Source organism: Bufo gargarizans, chromosome 4, assembly GCF_014858855.1.
Source record: "Bufo gargarizans isolate SCDJY-AF-19 chromosome 4, ASM1485885v1, whole genome shotgun sequence".
Taxonomy (NCBI): domain Eukaryota; kingdom Metazoa; phylum Chordata; class Amphibia; order Anura; family Bufonidae; genus Bufo; species Bufo gargarizans.
In genome coordinates, this window is record NC_058083.1 from 388,026,129 (window position 1) to 388,048,794 (window position 22,666).

The following is a 22,666-nucleotide window of genomic DNA, read 5'->3' on the forward strand; positions in this document are numbered from 1 at the left end:
CCGGACAACGCAAGTGTGAAAGAGGCCTTACCTATTGAATTCAGCTATACCTATCAAGGGATCCAATGCATGTTGCAATAATCTAAATGAGTAATTACTGGATGGATACAAAGTATAGTGGATGTCTTTTGGGGGTTAATTAACCCTATGTGGACATTTCAGTATTGATCTAACATTGTGGTCATCTCTTAGTTTATTTGCTGGACATTATGACAAACTCATGAACACTCAATATAGTCATTGCCATTCATAATAACTAATACGACGCACATGGGGGTCATGTTAGATGGTCTTACGACATAATATAAGGAAGTGTAACCAGTGAAGGTGTGAACTACGGCGGATAGATACTTATTAGCCACTTGAATAGCCGCGACATCATTGCTATTTGCCGTGGTTAGCCGATTTTGATGATACACATAACTCGATACTAAGACTGGTTATTGATACTTTTCATCCCATTTTTAATTTGTTTTTTTTAATTAATTTTTATTTCTTTATATCTGTTTCTATGCCAATATTGGATATAACAAATAACATTTTTTTACCGACTGTCTCCGGGTGGTCTCAGATTATGTGTGCCGTGTCGTTACTAGTCTAACTGTATATTGTGAATTCTGGTTGAGTCAATAAGAGCCTCTATAATATTACTTATCCCCGATTCCAATAGGTAGCACTTATTGAGGACACTTAGGTTGCAATGAGTGGCTGTCCCTGTGGCGGTGTAGCTGTCGCACGCCGTGTCATACTTGTGTGTGAATTAGTCACATTTTTAGATATTTCTCTTGCTGCGTTAGTTTTGGTAAACTACGAGAATAAAAAAGCGAAAATCGCCCCAAAACCTGGAACCAGCAGGTCACGTGACTCCCCCCTTCCCCTTTGGTAAAAATTAGTTGTAAACACGACTGGAGTGACGCACTGCCAGAACCTAAGATGGCGACCCGCGCGTCCTCCTACGTCACGTGACAGCGGCCCCTCCCACATTCCCCTTCATTCAGGGCTTAGATCCCGCAAGGACGTAAAGTATGGTGCCAGCACTCTAAACACCGGCGGGGGTCGTGTGTGTGCAGAGATACGGAGAGCATTGTGCGCCTGCAGGGGGACCGGGAGCCCCTCTAGCACACACAGCCCCGGACATGGCGGCCCCGCTGGCACAGTTTGACGAGGACTGGCAGGACTTCTATGAATTCCGTCCTCCGTCCTCTTCTCCCGGGACGAAGAACTGTCTGGATACGGTGAACTTCAACTCCCCCGCGGCGGAGCCCCCAGAGGGCGGCCTGGAGGACCTCACCGAGCTGGACAACAACTTCTCGGTGGACATCATGGGAGGCTTCAAGTCCATGGAGGATCTGGTCAACGACTTCGACGAGAAGCTGACAGTGTGTTTCCGCAACTACAGCACCGACACCGGCCACATAGCCCCGGTCCGGCCCATCACCGAGGAGGGCATCATGAAGGATGACGAGTGAGTGGCGGCCAGGGGGGCACCAGGGATCTGGTGAGGCATCCCAGGGATCTGGTGAGGGATCCCAGGGATCTGGTGAGGCATCCCAGGGATCTGGTGAGGGATCTGGTGAGGCATCCCAGGGATCTGGTGAGGCAGCCGCATCCCAGTGTTATGTGTCGGAGGTCACTAATAGTGATACATCCCAGTGATCTAGTGATACATCCCAGTGATCTAGTGATACATCCCAGTGATCTAGTGATACATCCCAGTGTTATGTGTCAGAGGTCAGGAATAGTGATGCATCCCAGTGTTATAGGTCAGAAATCAGGGTCAGCGATACATCCCAGTGTTATAGGTCAGAAATCAGGGTCAGTGATACATCCCAGTGTTATAGGTCATAGGTCAGGAATGGTGATACATCCCAGTGTCATAGGTCACTAATAGTGATACATCCCAGTGTTATAGGTCAGGAATGGTGATACATCCCAGTGTCATAGGTCAGGAATGGTGATACATCCCAGTGTTATAGGTCATAGGTCACTAATAGTGATACATCCCAGTGTTATAGGTCATAGGTCAGGGTTAGTGATACATTTAGTGATAAATCGCTGTCACTGTTCTTGTAGCAGAAATCGTCTTCTGTCGGTTTATGCCGCCGGTCGCACCGTCTGCAGCGCCTGTGGTGAAATATTCAGTTCACGGTAGCTTCTCTTGACCGGACACAGCGGAGCGCGGCCTGCATGGGAGCTACAGCAGGTTCTGCGGTTCAGTTTAGCTTGCTGTGCGGTTCCTGTAGCTCCCATGGACTGCAATAGAGCTACTGAAAGATTGGCGCACCAGCCTACTCCGCTGTCTCCTGTCCACCGTGGGGGTCAGGGCAGAGTCCTGTCTCGGCTTCATAACGGCAAGATGAGATTCCCTTAAAGTGTAAGTGTCCTTTCATTTTTAATTTTCTAATGTGTTGGGTAAAAGAGAAGAAATGTTTTATTATTTTTTAAAGGGGGCCCCCCGGTAATGCCAGCAGCTTGCCTCACTAAGCATTCATACTGACCTTCTAGCCGCCGCTTCAGTCCTCCTCCGGTGTCTCCACGTTCCAGTCCCCGCATGGTCACGTGCTCCACTGCAGCCAACGAATGGTTTCAGTGGTGACCTGACCACCAGTTATTGACGGAGTATGTGACCGTGTGATGCAGGTCATTGGTGCATGTGGAGATCCTCGCAAGTACAGCGTCTGTGCGACATTTCATGGCCATTTTATTCTGCCAGAGTGCGGTGACAGGTCCTCTTTAACATTGTGGTTAGCAGGCCATGCCTGTACTATAAGCATCCCAGAGATGTAAAGCCGCCATCTGGTGCTGCTTCCCATAGCCGTACTGCAGGAGCACGTTGCTGACTGAGGTGTTTGCTGCGTTCATTGATTATTCCTTCTATCGCTGCTGAATTGCAGTGCTGGGAATTGCGGTCATATTGATTTAGCCTGTGGGAGATTCGTGACCTTTTCCTGCCATGCGAGGGGCACCTTGTATCCTCCGCTGTCCTGCAGGCCACACCGCCCCCCCTCTGTGTAAGCCATGTTCCACATCTACTCTGTTCAGAAGCCTTTAGAAAACAGAATAACTTTGCATATGAATTTCCTGCCTGTTTTTCATATAGTAGAAGTCTGTTAACTCGGGGTACTCCAACCCTCAACATTTATGGCAATGCAGAATATGCTTGAGCCCGGGTGTTCTCCCTGTAGAAAATGAGGAGGTGACCGCGCTTTATCCTCCTCTTGTGGACAATACGTCACAGAAATAAAGTGCGTAACACTCAATTTCTACGGAACCCCAGAAAGCACTCTGTAGTCTTCCGTTCCGCATCTCTGGATTTGCGGACCCATTAAAATGAACGGGTCCGTGATGCGGAATGGCCACGGAGCGGTACCCGTGTATTGCGGATCCACAAATGCGGTCCGCAATACGGCGACAGGCATCACACGTTCGTGTGAACAAGCCCTAAGGGATGAATAACTGATTTGTGGGGTTCTGACCACTGGGACCCCCACCGATCATGAGAATGGGGATCCCATGTTCCTGATGAAGCCGCAGGCGAGCATGTCCCCTGCTGCTCCATTCATTCTTTATGGGCCTGCCAGAGAGAGACTACAACGTGAATGGAGCAACAGGACGGGAACATGTTGGATCTGGGTGTCCCAGCCCCCAACCCCTTGTCCCATTCTTCATAAATATGAGGACTGTATTAAAACATAGATAGAGATATCTATCATTCAATCTATCTTCCTAGATTTATCCACTGACAGAAACCCGACGGACCCCATATAAGTCAGTGGGGCCGTCACAGCACTCCATTAGTTTTGTGTATATTTTGCATGCGGATTTTGGTGCAGAAATTGTGAAAATGAAAATAGGAAGTTATTCCGTTTGTTTGTTCGGATGGACTTTCCACAAAAAAGTAGTGCATGTTCTATTGGCCGTTAATCACGGTCCGAGGCCCCATTCAAGTCAATGGGTCCGCCAAAAATACGGAATGCACACGGAATACATCCGTATTTTGCGGATCCATACTGCAGAAATGCTATGCCCTGCCCATATTGCTCATGTGTTTGGTGATTAATAAGTTACTGTTTCGGTTTCCGATCTGCAAAAAACGGATCAAATACAGAAACCATACGGATATGTAATGCAATAACGGAGTGGAAGAGGACTTAAATCAGAGAATAAAAACTCAGATGCGAAACAACGGATCTGTGAAAAAGGACTGCAAAACAACAACTGTCGTGCGCATGAGCCCTAACACTGACATCATGGTTGATGAGGTCAAAGATTTCCTTCTTCATTTATGGAGTTGGTCGGTTGAGTTTTTGGACTTTGACGTAGACATCACACTTTTTCTATTAGATCCACAGGAAATGTCTCTCCTGCTACCCCACCCCCGTACAATTTGCAGCATTGAAGGAATTGACCCCCACTGTTGGCGAGTATAAGTGAAAGCTGGGGCATGGAGGTCATTTCTGTACCCTGTCGGCGGCACCACCAACAGCACAGCCTCGTTCAGATGCTGCCTAGCAGGCACCAAACTTGCATTCGATTTCAGTCTGAAGGGATCCCCAATAAATACAAGGGGGGCACATAATACGCCAGAAGACCCTCTGCAGTCCCAGCTGTAATGCTGCCACAACCATACCATTGCACATAGCTTTGCAGTGGCAGATTTCAGAGGTATCTGCTGCTGGGTTTCTGCAATGACCTTTAAAGGAGTTTTCCAGGAATAAAAAAAATTAAAATACATAAATAAAACTTTATTATAAATATATTCCCCAATACCTGTCATTAGTTATAATGGGTCGTTTTCTCTAGGGAGCAATCATTAGGAGAAACAAAATGGCCGCTGTCCTATTACATATTATAAAAGTGCAGTTTTCTCAGGAATGCGGGAAGGGAGGCTGATGGGACCAAGACCGTGATCGTCCATCTGTCAATGGCTCACGTCTCAGGTGAGATGGTTCTAGGTCCTTCTGATGACAGAAGTCCTTTATCATCCTCTGAACCCCACAATTTCATTGGGCCCGACAGACCACCTGATATGTTTGGTGGCGGTGTCCCAACTTTCCCAGACTGCAGATTTTGGGATAAGAGGGGACTGAGAAAAGGATCGACCACGTTCCATTTCTTTATGCCTTGTTGTTCTCCCTGGAGACAAGAGTCCTGTCACAACTCTTTCCATCTCCCCTTTGAGGTTACATGTGCACATAGTCGGGGGGCAGGAGCTGTTAGAAGTGCTGCGTGTATGTGGCACCCTACCCATCTGAGCTCCAGGAGCTTAGAACCTTCTGTGCTCGTGGGGCATGCTGCCCTGTGGACAACTCACACCCAGCAGAGAAAGAGGCCTAATTAAAATTTTGTAGGCTCTAAATGTCTGTAAACGTGACAGCAGCAATCTATATTGTAGGGCTTGGTGTCTGATACACCGCCTCTGAATTTGTCACCTCGAGACTACGTTAACCCCTTGCTTTCCACCAGGCACCAGGCTTGTGTGCTGCATGCTGGCTGCGGTGGCTCAATTGTCAGGATGGATTGTCTGTTGGCTCGAGGCGATGTAATTATTTCCCTGCAGTGCAGACTACGCTGTCCCGGCTCAGCTTCTGCTGGGACCTACACATCACCACAAGGATTGTACACCGATGACCGCTCTATTCCTGCTCTCAGTAATGCTTGGGTTGGCCGGGCAGGATATATAGGATGACATACTAATATGTATGTCTCCAGAATTAATTTGTGGTTAGAGTTAGCAGTTTGCAGCAGAAAGGTGGTTGTGCATATGCAGCCAGACTCCTTTTATAGTCCAGAGAAGATAAGGTCACCACTGAGGCTAGATTAAGGCTAGGGCTACACCGCAACATTGGCTTGGAAAACCGTCTCTGTGTAGCACTGCAGCTCGCAACATAATGTAAGCATATGGGGTTGCAACGCGACCTCAGAACCACTAAAAAATCCAACAGTGTTGCATCTGTTGCGATTCTCTGATCGCTCAACTTGAAAGTTGCCCTCAATATCACTGTGTAGCCCCAGGCTTAGGCTAGTTTCCCACCAGTGTTTTGAGATCCGGTATTGCCAGAAGCAACTGCATTGCCGTCCGACCCGATTTACTATAATGGGGACCGGCGGAAATCCGGCCGCAAACCCAGCAAATTTGCCCACAATCTGCCAGATGAAAACCGCTGGATGGGGCTACATGGTGACATGTAGGTTCACTTGAAATCATAAACGCCTGAGACTTGCATTGTGGGCTACGATGTCAGTCTCATACAAGCTGTGACAAAGTGTAGTGGCTTTTAAATATTTTTTTTGCAGTTGTGGAATGTCTCGTGTCATATCGCAGTGCTTTTTGCAATGCAACATTCACTGATAAAATCTCATCCACGTTTTTTGCAAGTGCTATTTAAGTAAATGGAACTGATTTCCAGTCACCAAAAACTTCTTTAAAAAAAATCTTCGGTGTGAAGGCACTTTTTTCCAGAAGTAAAATTTTTTTATTTTTTATTTTTTTATTTTTTTTTTTTTAACTTTCATTGACAAACATCAACTTTAGGCCTCATGCACACGACAGTATTTTTTTGCGGTCCGTTGTTTCAGTGTGTCTTCCTTTATTTTTGGAGGATCTCCAGACATGACGGAAAGTAAAAAAATATCTAAGTCAAGTTTGCCATGCAAATGATAGGAAAAGAATGGACGCGGATGACACTCTTGTGTGCCTCCGTGTTTTTTCACGGACCCATTGACTTGAATGGGCCCGCGAACCGTTGTTCGTGAAAAAATAGGACAGGTCATATATTTTTTTCACGGACTGGAAACACGGATCACGGATACAGATGACAAACTGTGCATTAGCCGAGTTTTCCACGGACCATTGAAAGTCAATGGGTCCGCAGAAAATCATGGAAAACGGAACAACGGACACGGGACACTACAACTGTCGTGTGCATGAGGCCTTATGCAAAGACTCAATATTTCAAGATGTCTGCAATTCGCTCTGGCATGTTGGGTATCAGCTTCTGGACCAAATGCTTACTGATGACAACCCATACTTGCCTAATCATTGAGATCTGGGGAATTTCCTTGCTATGGACCCAAAATTCCAATGTTTTTGTTTACCAAGCCACTTAGTTATCACTTCTTTCCCTTGTGACATGGTGCTCCATCATGCTGGTGTTAATCACAAAATTGCTCCTGTATAGTTGGAAAAAGTTGTTCTTGGAAGGTGTTTTGGTACTATTCTTTATTCATGGCTGTGTTCTTGGGCATAATTGTGAGTGAGCCCACCCCCTTGGATGAGAAGCAACCCCACACATGAATGGTCTCAGGATGCTTTACCATTGGCCTGACAGGACTCGTGGTAGATTTCCCTTTTTCATACTTACTGACAGAATGCTGCTGCCGCTGCGATCCTCTACGTCGGGCACTCCAAGATGGTGCACGTCTCGTGAGAACTTGAGCTCCTTCTCCCTGGCTAAGAGCGCGGCGCTCTGATTGGATGCGCTCTTAGCCAGGGAGAAGAAAACCACACCCTGTACAAATTCTAGTCTCTGCCTACTTGAACCGAATTGCCTCATTAGCATATGAGGCGCCAGAACTACCGGAGACCACAGCGGTCCTCTGACAAAAATAATAATCTGAAATGCATCATCTTTTAGTGAAAGGTCCTCTTTAATCAGACAAAAAAAAAAAAAAAAAAATTTTGTTCCAATCCCTGTACTTGTAAAATGTCAGTCTGTCCTTGATATTTTTCTTCCAGAGAAGCGGCTTCTTTGCTGTTCTCTTGATAGTAGGCCATCCTCCAAAAGCTTTCGCCTCACTCTGTGCAGATGCGCTCACACCTGCCTGCTGTCATTCCTGAGCAAGCTCTGCATTGGTAGTGACCCAATCCTATAGCTGAATCCTCTTTATGAAATTCTGAGGAGCCATGAAGCCTTCTTCACATCAATTGAACCTCTCTCTTTGACGTTCTTGATGATCCAATAAATTGTTGATTTAGGTGGAATCTTACAAGCAGCAATGTCCTTGCCTATGAAACGCCTTTGATGCAATCATGACTGCACGTGTTTCCTTGGAGGGAACCATGGTTAAGAGAAGAAGACAATGATTTCAAGCACCACCACCTTATTTAAAAAAAAAAAAAAAAACTGTCTGCTCTTCTAATTCAATCAGCATTATTATTATATATTATTAAAGTGCCATTCATTCCATAGCGCTGTAGATATGAGAAGAGGTGCACATATATAATACAGACAATTGCACTAATTATAATCAAGACAAGTTACAAACTGGTACAAGAGGAGAGAGGGCCCTGCCCGTGAGGGCTTACAATCTACATCATGACTGAGTTATATTAATTGCATTGATATTAGCTGAAGTGATGTTAGCAGGTCATTTTGTGGCAGGGCTAAAATGCAGTGGAAATTGTTTTTTTTGTTAAGATAATTTTCATGGCAAGGAATGGCTGCAATTAATTGCAATTCATCTGATCACTCTTCATAACAATCTAGAGTTAATGCCAATTGCCACCATAAAAACTGAAGCAGCAAACTTTGTGAAAGCCTAAATTTATGTCGGTCTCAAAACTTTTATCCTCGACTGTATGGCCCTGTGCTTGGTATACTGTGATGAGGCTCACTGGAGCACCACTGCCTCTCTAAACCCCCACCAATATACTATTGATGCCCTATCCTGAGGATAGATATCAGTGTTGCGATTCCAAAAATCCATGTGCTTGCTACCAAAGAACACCAATTAGTTGCAGAAATGGCCACAACAAATCTGTGTGTGAATACCTTTAGGTGACTGCATATATGATGCCATCTTTCCATTGCAGACGGGGAACATGGCACTCCTAGTCTTGGCCTCCCTGAGGTCCCATTCGTTCCTCTTACCAGTTAACCATTTATGTAAGAACCTATTGATAGGACATTACTGTACATAGTGGTAAAACTTCTTTGGTGATGATGCCCACAAATAACTCCTCTCTTCATCATTAAAATATTTTACCTTTTTATGAAGTCTGGGACAGTAGGGACTGTAGATGATATCATGGAGACAATGTGCTGCATTCATGTGCTCTGCACAGATGGAAGAAGGGTGCCGGGTCCACAGGGTGAGCCTCCAGGCCAGCGTAGCCTTCATAGCGCCAAATTGTGCACAGTGTTATGCAAGCGGGTGTGGGTCCACGGCGCCACTGACTGGCTATACTCTGGAGGGGCGTGACTAAGTAACTACCAGGTCTTCCCTAGAGCCTCTGATGGTGAGGATAATCTTGGGCCATTAGGGTATTAGCCAAGTGCCACTCCAGAGCAGTCCCTGAGTCAGTGGCATCTGACCAGGGGGTCAGAAATACCGGTGCAAGCACCGCGTGGAAGGACGTGGTCAGGAAATCCAAAGTAAGGGCAGTGATCAAGCAAAGTCCAAGGTCAGAGGCAGGCGGTAAACAAGCAAAATCCATTAAATCAAGACGCAGGGTCCAAACAAAACGCCTTCACACTAGGAACTATACAAGCTAGAGACCAAGATTGCTCAGGCGCCTTCCTGGGGCAGGAAGCGCCTTTAAATACTTCCTGCAAACCAGCCATAGGCTGGAGAGAGAGGGGGCTTGTACGTGCTCCCTCACAAGGGGAGGAGAGAGACACGCCTGTGCATGCCCTAACAACAATATAGGACTTGAGCAGGAAGTAAGCTCTGGCATGGAGCGCAGATACAACAGTTAAGCCATCTGCTGCCTGCGCTTGTCAGCACGGCAGCAGGAGGGAAAGAGGGACCCCGTGCCCGCAGGTAGGGGCAGCAGCGCCAGCACGGCCTGCTGGGCTAACATACAGTAAGGACAAACCTGTAACACTCGGAGTAGGGTATAGTCCGTAAACATTGCTTTCAGGTTTGGTGGCTGCAACAGCTACCTCACAGTGAAGGAACATATGTAGGTTGATCATTGTGGATTAAATGCATCATGTGTACTTACTGCTTTGATCTGTTCTTGAATTGTGTGCCTAGAAATGGGGCAAATAAAAGGCAGAATGTAAACTATTGATACAAAAGTGCTCCTGTCATCTGCAGGGGAACAAAGGCCCCATACTGTCAACTCCGGAATTACAGTGGGTTTGAGGAAATGTTAAGAAATGCATATAAATGTCACTGCAGAGTTCGGATTGTGACAGTTCTGAGTGTAATCTGTGATGTATCATTGTAGTCACTTTTTTTTTCTTTAGAATTTGGAACGCTTTAACCGACAACTATGGCAACGTAATGCCTGTGGATTGGAAGACGTCTCACACCAGAGCCTTGCACTTACCCACACTTAACCTTTTGGAGAAAGCGGTAAGTACTTTATGGATTGCCTGGAGCAATTACTGTATTTTTCTCTTTATAAGACGCACCCAATGATTAGACCCCCATCAGACCTCAGATCAGCCCTTTTCTTTGATACCCCCATCAGACCTCAGATCAGCCCTTTTCTTTGATACCCCCATCTGACTAAAATAAAAAAACTTATCTTACCTCTCCTGCACCGCGGCTCTGCTCTGGGTCCGGCATCGCGCTCCCCTGTCTTCTCCGGCCCTGGCAGTACTATCACCTGACTGCATGCAGCGTCAGGTCATAGTGTGCGCCCTACTTCCTGACGCTGTACGGGGTCAGGACAGTGAAGCGCGGACCCTAGCAAGAAGACCAGGGAGGGTGAGTATCGGAAGCGCTTGCAGCGCTTCTTCCCCACTCCCGGCACCTAATGCATACTAGTGAGCGCTTCCATAATGGAAGGGCTCAGTAGTATTCGCTTTATAAGACGCACAGCCATTTTCCCCCTACTTTTGGGGGAAAAAAGTGAGTCTTTTTTATAAAGCAAAAAATATACCGGTCGCTAAATTTCAGTTTGCATTGTCGCAGATCTCTTCCCTCCAGACTGCCTTGTAAGGACCCATTCACATGACTGTATTTTTGGTCTGAGTCCTATCTGCATTTTGTGTGGATCGCACACGGACCCATTAATTTCTATGGGTATACCCAAAAAAAAAAAACACACAGTGCATCCATATTTCCATTTCGCAGCCCCTCAAAAAAGAAAGAACATGTCCTATTTTTGTCCGCAAAACAGTGTGCTGTTTTTTTTTTTTTTTTTTTTTTTTTTTGGGTATCCATAGAAATTAATGGGTCCGTGTGCGATCCGCCTTCATTTTAACAGTGTGCATGAAATCGATGCTGCTGGAGAAGAGTCCTGGACTCTTCTCCCAGTAAATTCACATTTTATTCACTTTCTTTTGTCAATACAGGTGGCACATTCCCTTTTAAATGTATTTTTGTGTAGAAATGCAAAACAAATTTGTATATCTAGTTTTTGTATGCCAGTGCTATTTATTTTTGACATTAGGAATACTGCCTTTCTCGCATGTGCTAACACATGAGTTTTTATAGCTTTCCCCTGTTTCAGGGTCCTCGTTGGTGCACAGCACACAGATCTCACATGTGAACACAGCGTAGGTTTTATTTCCGCAATGATTATTTGATCTACAGCCTGATCTAATAATGCCTCAGTGTCTACAGAAACATAGAATGTGTTGGCAGATAAGAACCATTTGGCCCATCTAGTCTGCCCAATATACTAAATCATGGATGTCAAACTCATGGTCCTCCAGATGTTGCAAAACTACAACTCCCATCATTCCCTGATAGCTGTAGTATGCCCAGGCATGATAGGAGTTGTAGTTTTGCAACAGCTGGAGGGCCACGAGTTTGACATCCCTGTACTAAATACTATGGATAGCCCCTGGCCCTATCTTATATGAAGGATGGCCTTATGCCTATCCCATGCATGCTTAAACTCCTTCACTGTATTTGCAGCTACCACTTCTGCAGGAAGGCTATTCCATGCATCCACTACTCTCTCAGTAAAGTAATACTTCCTGATATTACTGTTAAACCTTTGCCCCTCTAATTTAAAACTATGTCCTCTTGTAGCAGTTTTTCTTCTTTTAAATATTCTCTCCTCTTTTTACCTTTTATGTATTTAAAAGTTTCTATCATATCCCCTCTGTCTCGTCTTTCTTCCAAGCTATACATGTTAAGGTCCTTTAATCTTTCCTGGTAAGTTTTATCCTGCAATCCATGTACTAGTTTAGTAGCTCTTCTCTGAACTCTCTCCAAAGTATCAATATCCTTCTGGAGATATGGTCTCCAGTACTGAGCACAATACTCCTAATGAGGTCTCACTAATGCAGTGTTTCCCAACCAGTGTGCCTCCAGCTGTTGCAAAACTACAACTCCCAGCATGCATGCACAGCCAAAGGCTGTCCGGGCATGCTGGGAGTTGTAGTTTTGCAACAGCTGGAGGCACACTGGTTGGGAAACACTGCACTAGTGCTCTGTAGAGCGGCATGAGCACCTCCCTCTTTCTACTAGTAATGCCTCTCCCTATACACCCAAGCATTCTGCTAGCATTTCCTGCTGCTCTGTGACATTGTCTGCCTACCTTTTAAGTCTTCTGAAATAATGACCCCTAAATCCCTTTCCTCAGATACTGAGGTTAGGACTGTATCACTGATTTTATATTCTGCTCTTGGGTTTTTACGCCCCAGGTGCATTATCTTGCACTTATCAACATTAAATTTTAGTTGCCAGGTTTTTGACCATTCCTCTAGTTTTCCTAAATCCTTTTCCATTTGGTGTATTCCTCCAGGAACATCAACCCTGTTCCAAATCTTTGTGTCATCAGCAAAAAGACACACCCTACCATTGAGGCCTTCTGCAATTTCGCTGATAAAGATATTAAACAATATGGGTCCCAGAACTGATCCCTGAGGTACCCCACTGGTAACAAGACCATGGTCTGAATATACTCCATCGACTACAACCCTCTGTTGTCTGTCCCTCAGCCACTGCCTAATCCATTCAACAATATGGGAGTCCAAGCACAAAGACTGCCCTTTATTGATAAGTCTTCTATGTGGGACAGTATCAAAAGCCTTACTAAAGTCTAGATAAGCGATGTCTACTGCATCTCCGCCATCTATTATTTTCATCACCCAATCAAAAAAAATCTATAAGATTAGTTTGACATGATCTCCCTGAAGTAAACCCATGCTGTTTTTCATCTTTCAATCCATGGGATTTTAGATGTCCCACAATCCTCTCCTTAAGTATGGTTTCCATTAATTTCCCCACTATTGATGTCAGGCTTACTGGCCTATAGTTGCCCGATTTCTCCCTACTACCTTTCTTGTGAATGGGCACATTTGCTAATTTCCAATCTTCTGGGACGACTCCTGTTACCAGTGATTGGTTAAATAAATCTGTTAATGGTTTTGCTAGTTCACCGCTAAGCTCTTTTAGGTGTATCCCATCAGGCCCTGTGACTTATTTGTATTAATTTTAGACAGCTGACTTAGGGTACTTTCACACTTGCGGCAGGACGGATCCGGCAGGCTGGTCTCCCTGTCGGATCTGTCCTTCCGCTGTTTCGCCGGACCGCCGCTCTGTCCCCATTGACTATAATGGGGACGGGGGCGGAGCTCCAGCACAGCACGGCGGTGCCCGGCGAAAGCCGCCGGACTAAAAAGTCGGACATGCAGGACTTTTTAGTCCTGTGGCTTTCGCCGTGCTGCGCTGGAGCTCCGCCCCCGTCCCCATTATAGTCAATGGGGACGGAGCGGCGGTCCAGCGAAACAGCGGAAGGATGGATCAGACAGGGAGACCAGCCTGCCGGATCTGTCCTGCCGCAAGTGTGAAAGTACCCTTAGAACCTCTTCCTCTGTAAAGACACATGCATCAAAAGATTAATTCGTCTTCCTCCCTGAGGTCCTTTTCCGTCATTTTCCTTTGTAAAAACTGAACAGAAGTATTCATTGAGGCAGTCAGCTAGTTCTTTATCTTCTTCCATATACCTTCCTTCCTTTTTGTTTTTAATTTGGTAATTCCTTGTTTTAGTTTCCTTTTTTTCATTTATGTATCAGAAGAATGTCTTAGGCTACTTTCACATTAGCGTTTTTCTTTTCCGGCATAGAGTTCCGTCACAGGGGCTCTATACCGGAAAAGAACTGATCAGGCATATCCCGATGCATTCTGAATGGAGAGCAATCCGTTCAGGATGCATCAGGATGTCTTCAGTTCAGTCATTTTGACTGATCAGGCAAAAGAGAAAACCGTAGCATGCTACGGTTTTATCTCCGGCGAAAAAAACTGAAGACTTGCCTGAATGCCGCATTTTTTTCCATAGGAATGTATTAGTGCCGGATCCGGCATTCAAAATACCGGAATGCTGGATCCGTCCTTCCGGTCCACGCATGCGCAGACCTTTAAAAATTAGAAGAAGAAAAAAACGGATCCGTTTTGCCTGTTGACACCGGAAAAACGGATCCGGTATTGCAATGCATTTTTCAGACTGATCAGGATCCTGATCAGTCTGAAAAATGCCTGATCAGTCAGAAAAAAATGACATCCGTTTGCATACAGTTCGCCTGATCAGGCAGTCAGTTCAGGCAACGGAACTGCCTGCCGGAATCAAGCAACGCAAGTGTGAAAGTACCCTTATTGCCTTTTTTCCCTGACTGAGCTCATTTCTCTTCTGTCTGTGCTTTAGAAGCTCTTTAAATTGTTTGGCCTCTCTCCGCCTAATCTTATAAATTGTCTGTCATCCTCATTTTGTTTTATAATTACTAAATGCTATCTTTTTTTGTTTTTAATGATTTTGGCCACTTCTGCTGAGTACCACAGTGGTCTCTTCCTTTTTTTTTTGCTTTTACTGACAAGCCTAATGCAATTATCTGTTGCCTTTTAATAGTGCCACTTTCAGGTAGTCCCATTTCTCCTGGACTCCATTGAAACTGTACAGCAGTCTGACCTTTTGAAATGCAGCGATCCGTGGAAATGAAGTGACACGTTTTCTTTCCTATCCTTAGCTGTGATGACCTCTCGCCTAGTACAGCACTGAAAATGGAAAATGGCGGCCGAGATGCAGATGTGGCCAGTGTCATCTTGACACAAAGATTCAGTTCTCCACAGCATTACTCTCCAATCTCGTGCACACGAGACGAGGGTTATGATGGGCTCTCATGCTGACTATGTGATGAGATGTTCAAATTGGCAGGAATTTCAGCTCCATAATGAATGTGTTTTTTAATCCATATTCTGATAAATGGACAGTCCCTTTTTTATTTTTTTGCAACTCATCTGCTGTGTGTGAACCTTTGCTTATAAATTGTAGTCCTTGGCAGAAGCATTGGCATGACTTTGAATTGTGCTCCTACCCAAAGTAATAATACGCCAGCCATAAGTATTGTACCTCATAGGAGAAGCCATCGCCTCGTGAGCAGGACAAGAGGTAGCGGACCTCGATCACCTGTCTTAGTACATGATAGCCATGCCAGCTTTTCAGTACTTGAGACAGTCTGTGAGCAGCACACATTTTACCTGCCCACAGAGCCTCCTCAGGATATATTCACATGTAGCAGTCGAAATCAAGGCTGCGTTGGAAATGTAGCTGCATGAGGCCAATCCATTTCTCAATTTTCTGTTCTGTACAGGGCATATGGACAATTTGGGTGCTGCCACACAGCTTTGTGTTGTTTGTTTTTATTTAGTCTAGAAAAATACATGACGTGGCCGGTGTTTGGCACATTTTTTGAAAATAGTGGGGGTCTATTTATCAAACTGGTGTAAAGTAGAACTGACCTACCCATAGCAACCAGTCGGATTCCACCTTTTTATTTCTGACAGCTCCTTTGGAAAATGAGGGTCTCAATACCGAAAGAAAAATGTTTAAGTTTTGTCCCCATTCATTGTCAATAGGGACAAAACGTAACTGAACAAAACGCTCCAAAATGCATTCCGTTCCGTACTTGTACCAGAGAGCAAACCGCAAAATGCTGCAAACCGCTTTCAGTCCTGGGATGTGGAGCAAAGCGGATCCGTTATAACCCACAATGCCAGTCAATGGGGACGGATCCGTTTAAGGCGTCTTGCACACGACCGTATGCCCTCCAAAATATATACGATCCGTGAGCGGCATTTATCGTGTGCACGGGAGCACACATTACCATGATGCTGTGTACGTTGGGCCGCCCAGGGGACTATTATCCCGCACTCATAAGATCATATGAGTATGGGACAATAGCCCCGCGGGCAGCTCGACATCCACAGCATCATTGTAATCTCTGATGCTGTGTGCTCCCGTGCACACGATCAATGCCACTCCGGGACATATGGCCCACTCATGGACTGTATATCTCGGAGAGCATACGGTCGTGTGCAAGAGGCCTTAAAGGGATCCGCCCCTATAGACTTTCAATGGAGTTCATGACAGATCCGTCCTGGCTATGTTAAAGATAATACAACCGGATCCATTCATAACGGATGCAGATGGTTGCATTATCTGTAACGGAAGCGTTTTTGCTGAACCCTGCCGGATCCAGTAAAAATGCTAGTGTATAAGCAGCCGAAGCCAGTTCTACTTTACACCAGTTTGATAAATCTCCCCCAGTGTGTTTTACCAACTGGCAGTTTTTATTGGCTTTTTTTTTATAGCAGAGTATGTTATTTCCTCTTTAACGCTGTATGGGCGCTAAAAATCACAACTCGCACTGGCACTTCAAGTAGGGCAAGAAAACCTCTAGACCCAGAGCATGCTGCACCTCAAGGGTAAGAAAAAACCCACTTTAAAGGGAACCTGTCACCGGAATTTTGTGTATAGAGCTGAGGACATGGGTTGCTAGATGGCCGCTAACACATTCGCAATACCCAGTCCCCATAGCTCTGTGTGCTTTTATTGTGTAAAAAAAAAAACGATTTGATACATATGCAAATTAACCTGAGATGAGTCCTGTCCATGACTCATCTCAGGGACAGGACTCATTTCAGGTTAATTTGCATATGTATCAAATCGTATTTTTTTACACAATAAAAGCACACAGAGCTATGGGGACTGGGTATTGCGGATGTGCTAGCGGCCATCTAGCAACCCATGTCCTCAGCTCTATACACAAAATCCTGGTGACAGGTTCCCTTTAAAAACAAAAAATGTTTGTGTGCATTTATTTTTTCGCATTGATTTCCATCTAATATTTAGAGCTGGCGTTTTTTTGGGAGGAAAAGATAAAAATAAAAGTGGCCCCATGTTGTAGTCTGATCCATATTGACAGAAGGTGGAGGCCAGCAATACCGTAGTGCCGAAGAAAATGCCGCCAGTGCAGCACAAAACACTGTCTATATTAATTAATTAATGCTGAGGGCATCAGATCTTTATGTACCAGGCTAGCGACCAAGAGGTGGGCTTGGGCTACCCTCTGGGCATCGGCCCACCAGGAAATTTCCCTGTATGGTCTATGGCCAGGTGTGGTCCGCCCATGGCCAGGTGTGGTTTAGAGAAGCCCTATAATTTTTTTTATTACTTAGAAATACTGCAGATGCCAAAATGGCAACGCAAAACTGCAGATCCTGTAGTAGATCTCTAGTCTCTCTAGTCAATAGGATAGCATTGCGTGTCTCTGGATCTTTGCTTCTGGCCGGCGTCACGCACTAGTGTGCATGTGCGTATAACATAAGCAATATGGCTTGTAGATATAGTATTGGGGCTTGTGATTTGATTTAGTAAATTTCCGAACATACCCCATTAGTTAGAGAAGCAGAAGACACTAGAGGCATTTCTCATCGACGCTAAACTGGATTAGTGTAAAAAATGTTATCTAACCGTAACTAGGTCATCTGTCCCCTCAGAATACAGATGTCACCAGAAACCTTCACAAATATTCCTACTTAACATGCATATCTACATTTACCCCAAGCCGAGGTGTTCGCTATGGAGCGGTGTTACCTCCTACTACTCCTGGAGGCTTCAAATGAAGAATCTTTAAAGAGAAACTTTTAGAAGAAACCAATGTCCGCTCGAATTAGTGAAATGAAATTGACGTCTGAGTAGCGGCCCATGAAAAACATTTGGAAAAATAGAAGTAGAAATATCTCTTAAAGGGGTTGTCTCACTTCAGCAAGTGGCATTTATTATGTAGAGAAAGTTAATACAAGACACTTACTAATGTACCGTATTGTGATTGTCCATATTGCCTCTCTCACTGGCTGGATTAATTTTTCCATCACATTATACACTGCTCGTTTCCATGGTTATGACTGCCATGCAATGGTGACCGTGCTTGCACACTATAGGAAAAAGTGCTGGCCTCTCTGGTGGCTGGGACCGTGGGAGCTCACATAGGCTGGTGCTTTTTCCTGCAGTGTGCAAGCACGACCACTTCTGGATTGCAGGGTGGTCGTAACCATGGAAACGAGCAGTGCATAATGTGATGGAAAAATGAAACCAGCCAGCGAAGGAAGCTATATGGATAATAACAATACATTAGTAAGTGGCTTGTAGTAACTTTTTCTTCATAATAAATGCTATTTGCTGAAGTGACACAACCCCTTTAAGTCTTCTCCCCTTATTATTGTAGGCGCGATTTGTGTCTGTAGATTACATTTATTCTCCAAAATGCTATCCAAAAAAGCAAAGGGGGAGATTTAACAAAACTGGTGTAAGGAAAATTGGTTTAGTTGCCCATAGCAACCAATCAGATTCTGCCTTTCATTCTTCAGAGCTCCTTTGGAAAATGAAAGGTGGAAGTGGATTGTAACTAAGCCAGTTTTCCTTTACACCAGTTTTAATAAATCTCCCCCCCCCCCCCAAAGTGTGTTTACTGCTCCATGTCCATGCATAGACACAATGGGGGTTATTTACTAACAGAAATATTTCTATTTCTGGTGCAGGTTCTTTGTGCCGCAGTCTACGACTTCCCCGCTCATTCCAGGTCTAAAAAAGTGGGCGAGGATGGACCAGCAGGCCCATCTCATTCATCAGTTTCTATGTCTGGTTTAGGCGTCATGCACACGGCCGTTGTTTTCGTCCACATTCGAGCTGCAGTTTTGGTGCCTCAGATGCGGACCCATTCACTTCAGTGGGGCCGCAAAAGATGCGGACAGCACTCCGTGTGCTGTCGACATGTCCTATTCTTGTTCGTGTTTTGCGGACAAGAGTAGGCGATTTTCGGACACGGCAAAACACAACGGTCGTGTGCATGAGGCCTTAGTAGAAAATGGTCTAAATCTATGACTGCAAGGAAGCTGGCCTAGATTTAGAAGCGGCGGTTGGCGCCTCTACATAATTTCAGAGGATCCACCACCAGCGCAGGGCTTTTTTAAGACCGGAGTCTATTTAAAGGATAACTGTCATATTTTCATAAAAAAATAAAATAAATCTATTTTAGCATATGTTACTGCTGCAGCAGCATTATGCATAAAGCAATCTTTAGTTTCTTCACTTACCACAGTTTTTCTTGAGTTTTCGCCTTAGTTACGGCTGTTTTGAATCCTACATTATGAGGATCTTCTCAAGATGGCTCCTGTGCCAGTTCTCTGAGGCCAAAACTGCATTCCCTCAGGTCACATACAAACTTGCTGTAGCCAGCCGCTTCCTGCCAGCCAATCAGATTGGATTACTGAGAGACACGCCTCCTCACTCTGAAGCTTAATGCAGGCTGTTCCGTGAAATTATGGTACCTGTTAAAATCTGGTATCCCCGTCACTTCCGGTAGTGACGTAGGCGCACCGGAATCTTCAAAAGGAAGTGTGATCTTAGAGCCTGGCACCTGATTGGCTGAAAAGAAGGCGTGTTGGCGCCTGGAGCACAACCAACCTGGGTACCGTCATTTTACAAGCTGCGCCTGTGAACGCGCACAGGAAAGGGAGGGTACGTATGATTTATGGACTGAAAAGAAGGCGTGTTGGCGCCTGCACACAACCAACCTGGGTACTGTAATTTTACATGCAGCGCCTGTGAACGCGCACAGGGAGGGAGGGTACCTTTGATTTACGGGCCACCGTGCATGCGCGAACCAGATTGCCTTGTGAAGCAGACGGGAGGGGGGGTACCTTCGATTTACGGGCCACCGCGTAAAACCTCCCTCCGCTGCTTTACAGGCGCGAGCTGTAATATTTCGGTACTTCCCCCCCCCTCCTGTCTGCTTCACAGGGCAATCTGGTGCATGGTGGCCCGTAAATCAAAGGTACCCTTCCTCCCTCCCTGTGCGCATTCACAGGCACTGCATGTAAAATTACAGTACCCAGGTTGGTTGTGTGCAGGCGCCAAAACGCGTTCTTCTCAGCCCGTAAATCATAGGTACCCTCTCTCCCTGTGCGCGTTCACAGGCGCTGCATGTAAAATGACGGTACCCAGGTTGGTTGTGCGCAGGCGCCAACACTCCTTCTTTTCAGCAATCAGGTGCCGGGCTCTAAGATCACACATCCTTTTGAAGCTTCCGGTGCACCTACATCACTACCGGAAGTGACGAGGATACCAGATTTTAACAGGTGCCATAATTTCGCGGAACACAGGCATGCAGTGTGAAGGACCGCCCCTCTGTCTTCCTAGCCGGAGACAGATGAGCCATAGCAATGGTCTTTTAAGGGAGCAGTGGAAAGGGACAGAGGACAATAATGAAAGCTGTTATTATATGGTAACTACAGATCTTCTGACAATCATTGACAGACTAAGGCCGAATGCACACGGCCATGTTCCGCATCTGAGAGCGGTCCGTGGTAACACGGCCTGGCATCCTGTTGAAAGCAGGAGCGCACGACGTCATTGGTTGCTATGACGCCGTGCGCTTAATGCCGCCACTGGACTACAGTAATACACTATACGAGTGTATTACTGTAGTCCAGCGGCGCGCGGATTCCGTCATTTATTTATTTTTTTCACATTTTTTGCAGTCTGAGCATGCGCAGACTGCAATGCCGGATCCGTTTTTCCGGAACACTCATGGCCGGATCCGGCATTAAAGCATGTCAATGAGAAAAAATGCCGGATCCGGAATTCCGGCAAGTGTTCCAGAATTTTGGACGGAGATAAAACTGCAGCATGCTGCGGTATCATCTCCATCCTGAAAAGTCAAAAAGACTGAACTGAAGACATACTGATGCATCCTGAACGAATTGCTCTCCATTCAGAATGCATTAGGATAAAACTGATCAGTTCTTTTCCCTTAGGACTGAACTCTATGCCGGAAAACAAAAACGCTAGTGTGAAAGTACCCTAATATAGGCATGTTTCAGGATAATAATTGGCCCCCATAATACTTCTCCTTTTTGAATTCTGTCATGGCTTTGGCTTAAAAAACTGCATCAAAAAGCCTGAGCGTGTGGCTGTATCGTAAGGGTATGTCCACACATGATGGAATTGCAGTAGATTTTCTGCAACAGAAATCATCATCATATTTGCTGGAAATCTGCAGCTGTAAAATAAAAAATAAAAAACGCTCCAAATGAGTTTCTAGTGCTGAACTCCTTGCAGAAATGTTACCAATTTGACCCAGATTTCACTATTTGTGTTGCAAAAGGCTTTTTTGGTTTTGTGTCCAAAATCCTTTGATGAAGTGAAGTGTTTTCTTCTTTCAGGTGGACAGTAATTTAAACCTCGACTTGTCTGATGATGAGGAGCTGAGGGAACAACTAGATATGCATTCGATAATCGTGTCCTGTATAAATGACGAGCCTCTCTTCACGGCTGAGCAGGTAAGGATGGCTGGACATCTTATTGCACTGGCATGCACTGTTTTATTCACTGGAGGACGCTGGTGGACCAGTCAGGTCACATGCTTCTCCATCAGCGGCCATGTTGGGACTGGAGCACCGTAGTCATTGAAGAACATTGTACTTCGGGGCGGCTCTTTATCAGAGGAGGCTCTCAGCGTTGATAGCCTTGTAACATGTATTAGTAAGTTGCTCATAGCTCTACATCCAGAATGTGGCCAAACTCTTTCACTTTTGGCCTTTATTATATTTGATAGGACCTCAGGATAGATCATCCATATCAGATCAGCGGTTTTCCATCTCCCGTCACTTGCTGTGTGAGCTCTGCAGTGTCCACCTGCGCACGGTTTAGATTATAGCGGCGGTGCATTGTAATTACAGCCGTTTTGTACCATTCAAGTGAACCGGAGAAGAAGCTGTGGTTACACTGCCCCACTGCTACCAGGCCATCGGTATCCTGACACTACACAACCCTTTGAAATAGGTTTCACCACAAAGGCAATTTAGCGTTTCTCATAAGAGTAGGTAAAATATGTGATCGCCAAGGTGCCAAACTGTCTGACGCTACAACAGGGGTCCTGTTAAATGGAGTGTAATAAAGGTCTGTAGGACTGACTGAGATAATGAAGCACCACACACCCGCCACTCCACTCCGTTCTATCAAGTATTGGCCGTGGCTGTGTGGTGAGGAGAAGCAGGGGTCCTGCAGTCCCTATTCTTGTGACTCTTTATATAACTCCTAGCAGTCACACATTTCTGTCCTAATATTTTTTGTCAGATAGTGCTATTAGCATGTCTGTTTGGCTTGTCCAAACATGATAGTTATTCCCGTGTAAAAGAGTCAGAAAACGCCAACTCTACTTGTATATGGAAGAGTCCACAGACATTAGATACTGTCAGTTGGATTAAGGCCCCACTGAGAATCCGCTAGATAATCCTATGAACGCCGACGGTGTAAAGTTGCTGCCGTTTACCCGATGACCGAACGAGTTGCTTGTTCGTCAGGTAATTGAATCGCTTGTGTAGACACCTAAATTGCTAGCCAGCACAAGATTGTGGCGTCTAATCACGCTCCCATGATGGCAAACAACGAGTCTGTATAGGGGAGAACGATGGCATT

The 22,666-nt window shown here is 45.4% G+C and overlaps 1 protein-coding gene across 1 annotated transcript in view; it reads left to right on the forward strand.

Annotated features, from left to right (window-relative positions):
- Positions 1 to 979: 979 nt before the first annotated feature.
- The window catches only part of FEZ2 (fasciculation and elongation protein zeta 2), a 51,264-nt gene continuing 29,577 nt past the window's right edge, over positions 980 to 22,666 (forward strand). The window contains exons 1-3 of the mRNA XM_044291537.1: positions 980 to 1,465; positions 10,197 to 10,305; positions 21,412 to 21,528. Coding sequence (XP_044147472.1) covers positions 1,137 to 1,465; positions 10,197 to 10,305; positions 21,412 to 21,528 — 555 coding nt within the window. The 5' untranslated portion in view covers positions 980 to 1,136. The remainder of the gene's footprint in view (positions 1,466 to 10,196; positions 10,306 to 21,411; positions 21,529 to 22,666) is intronic.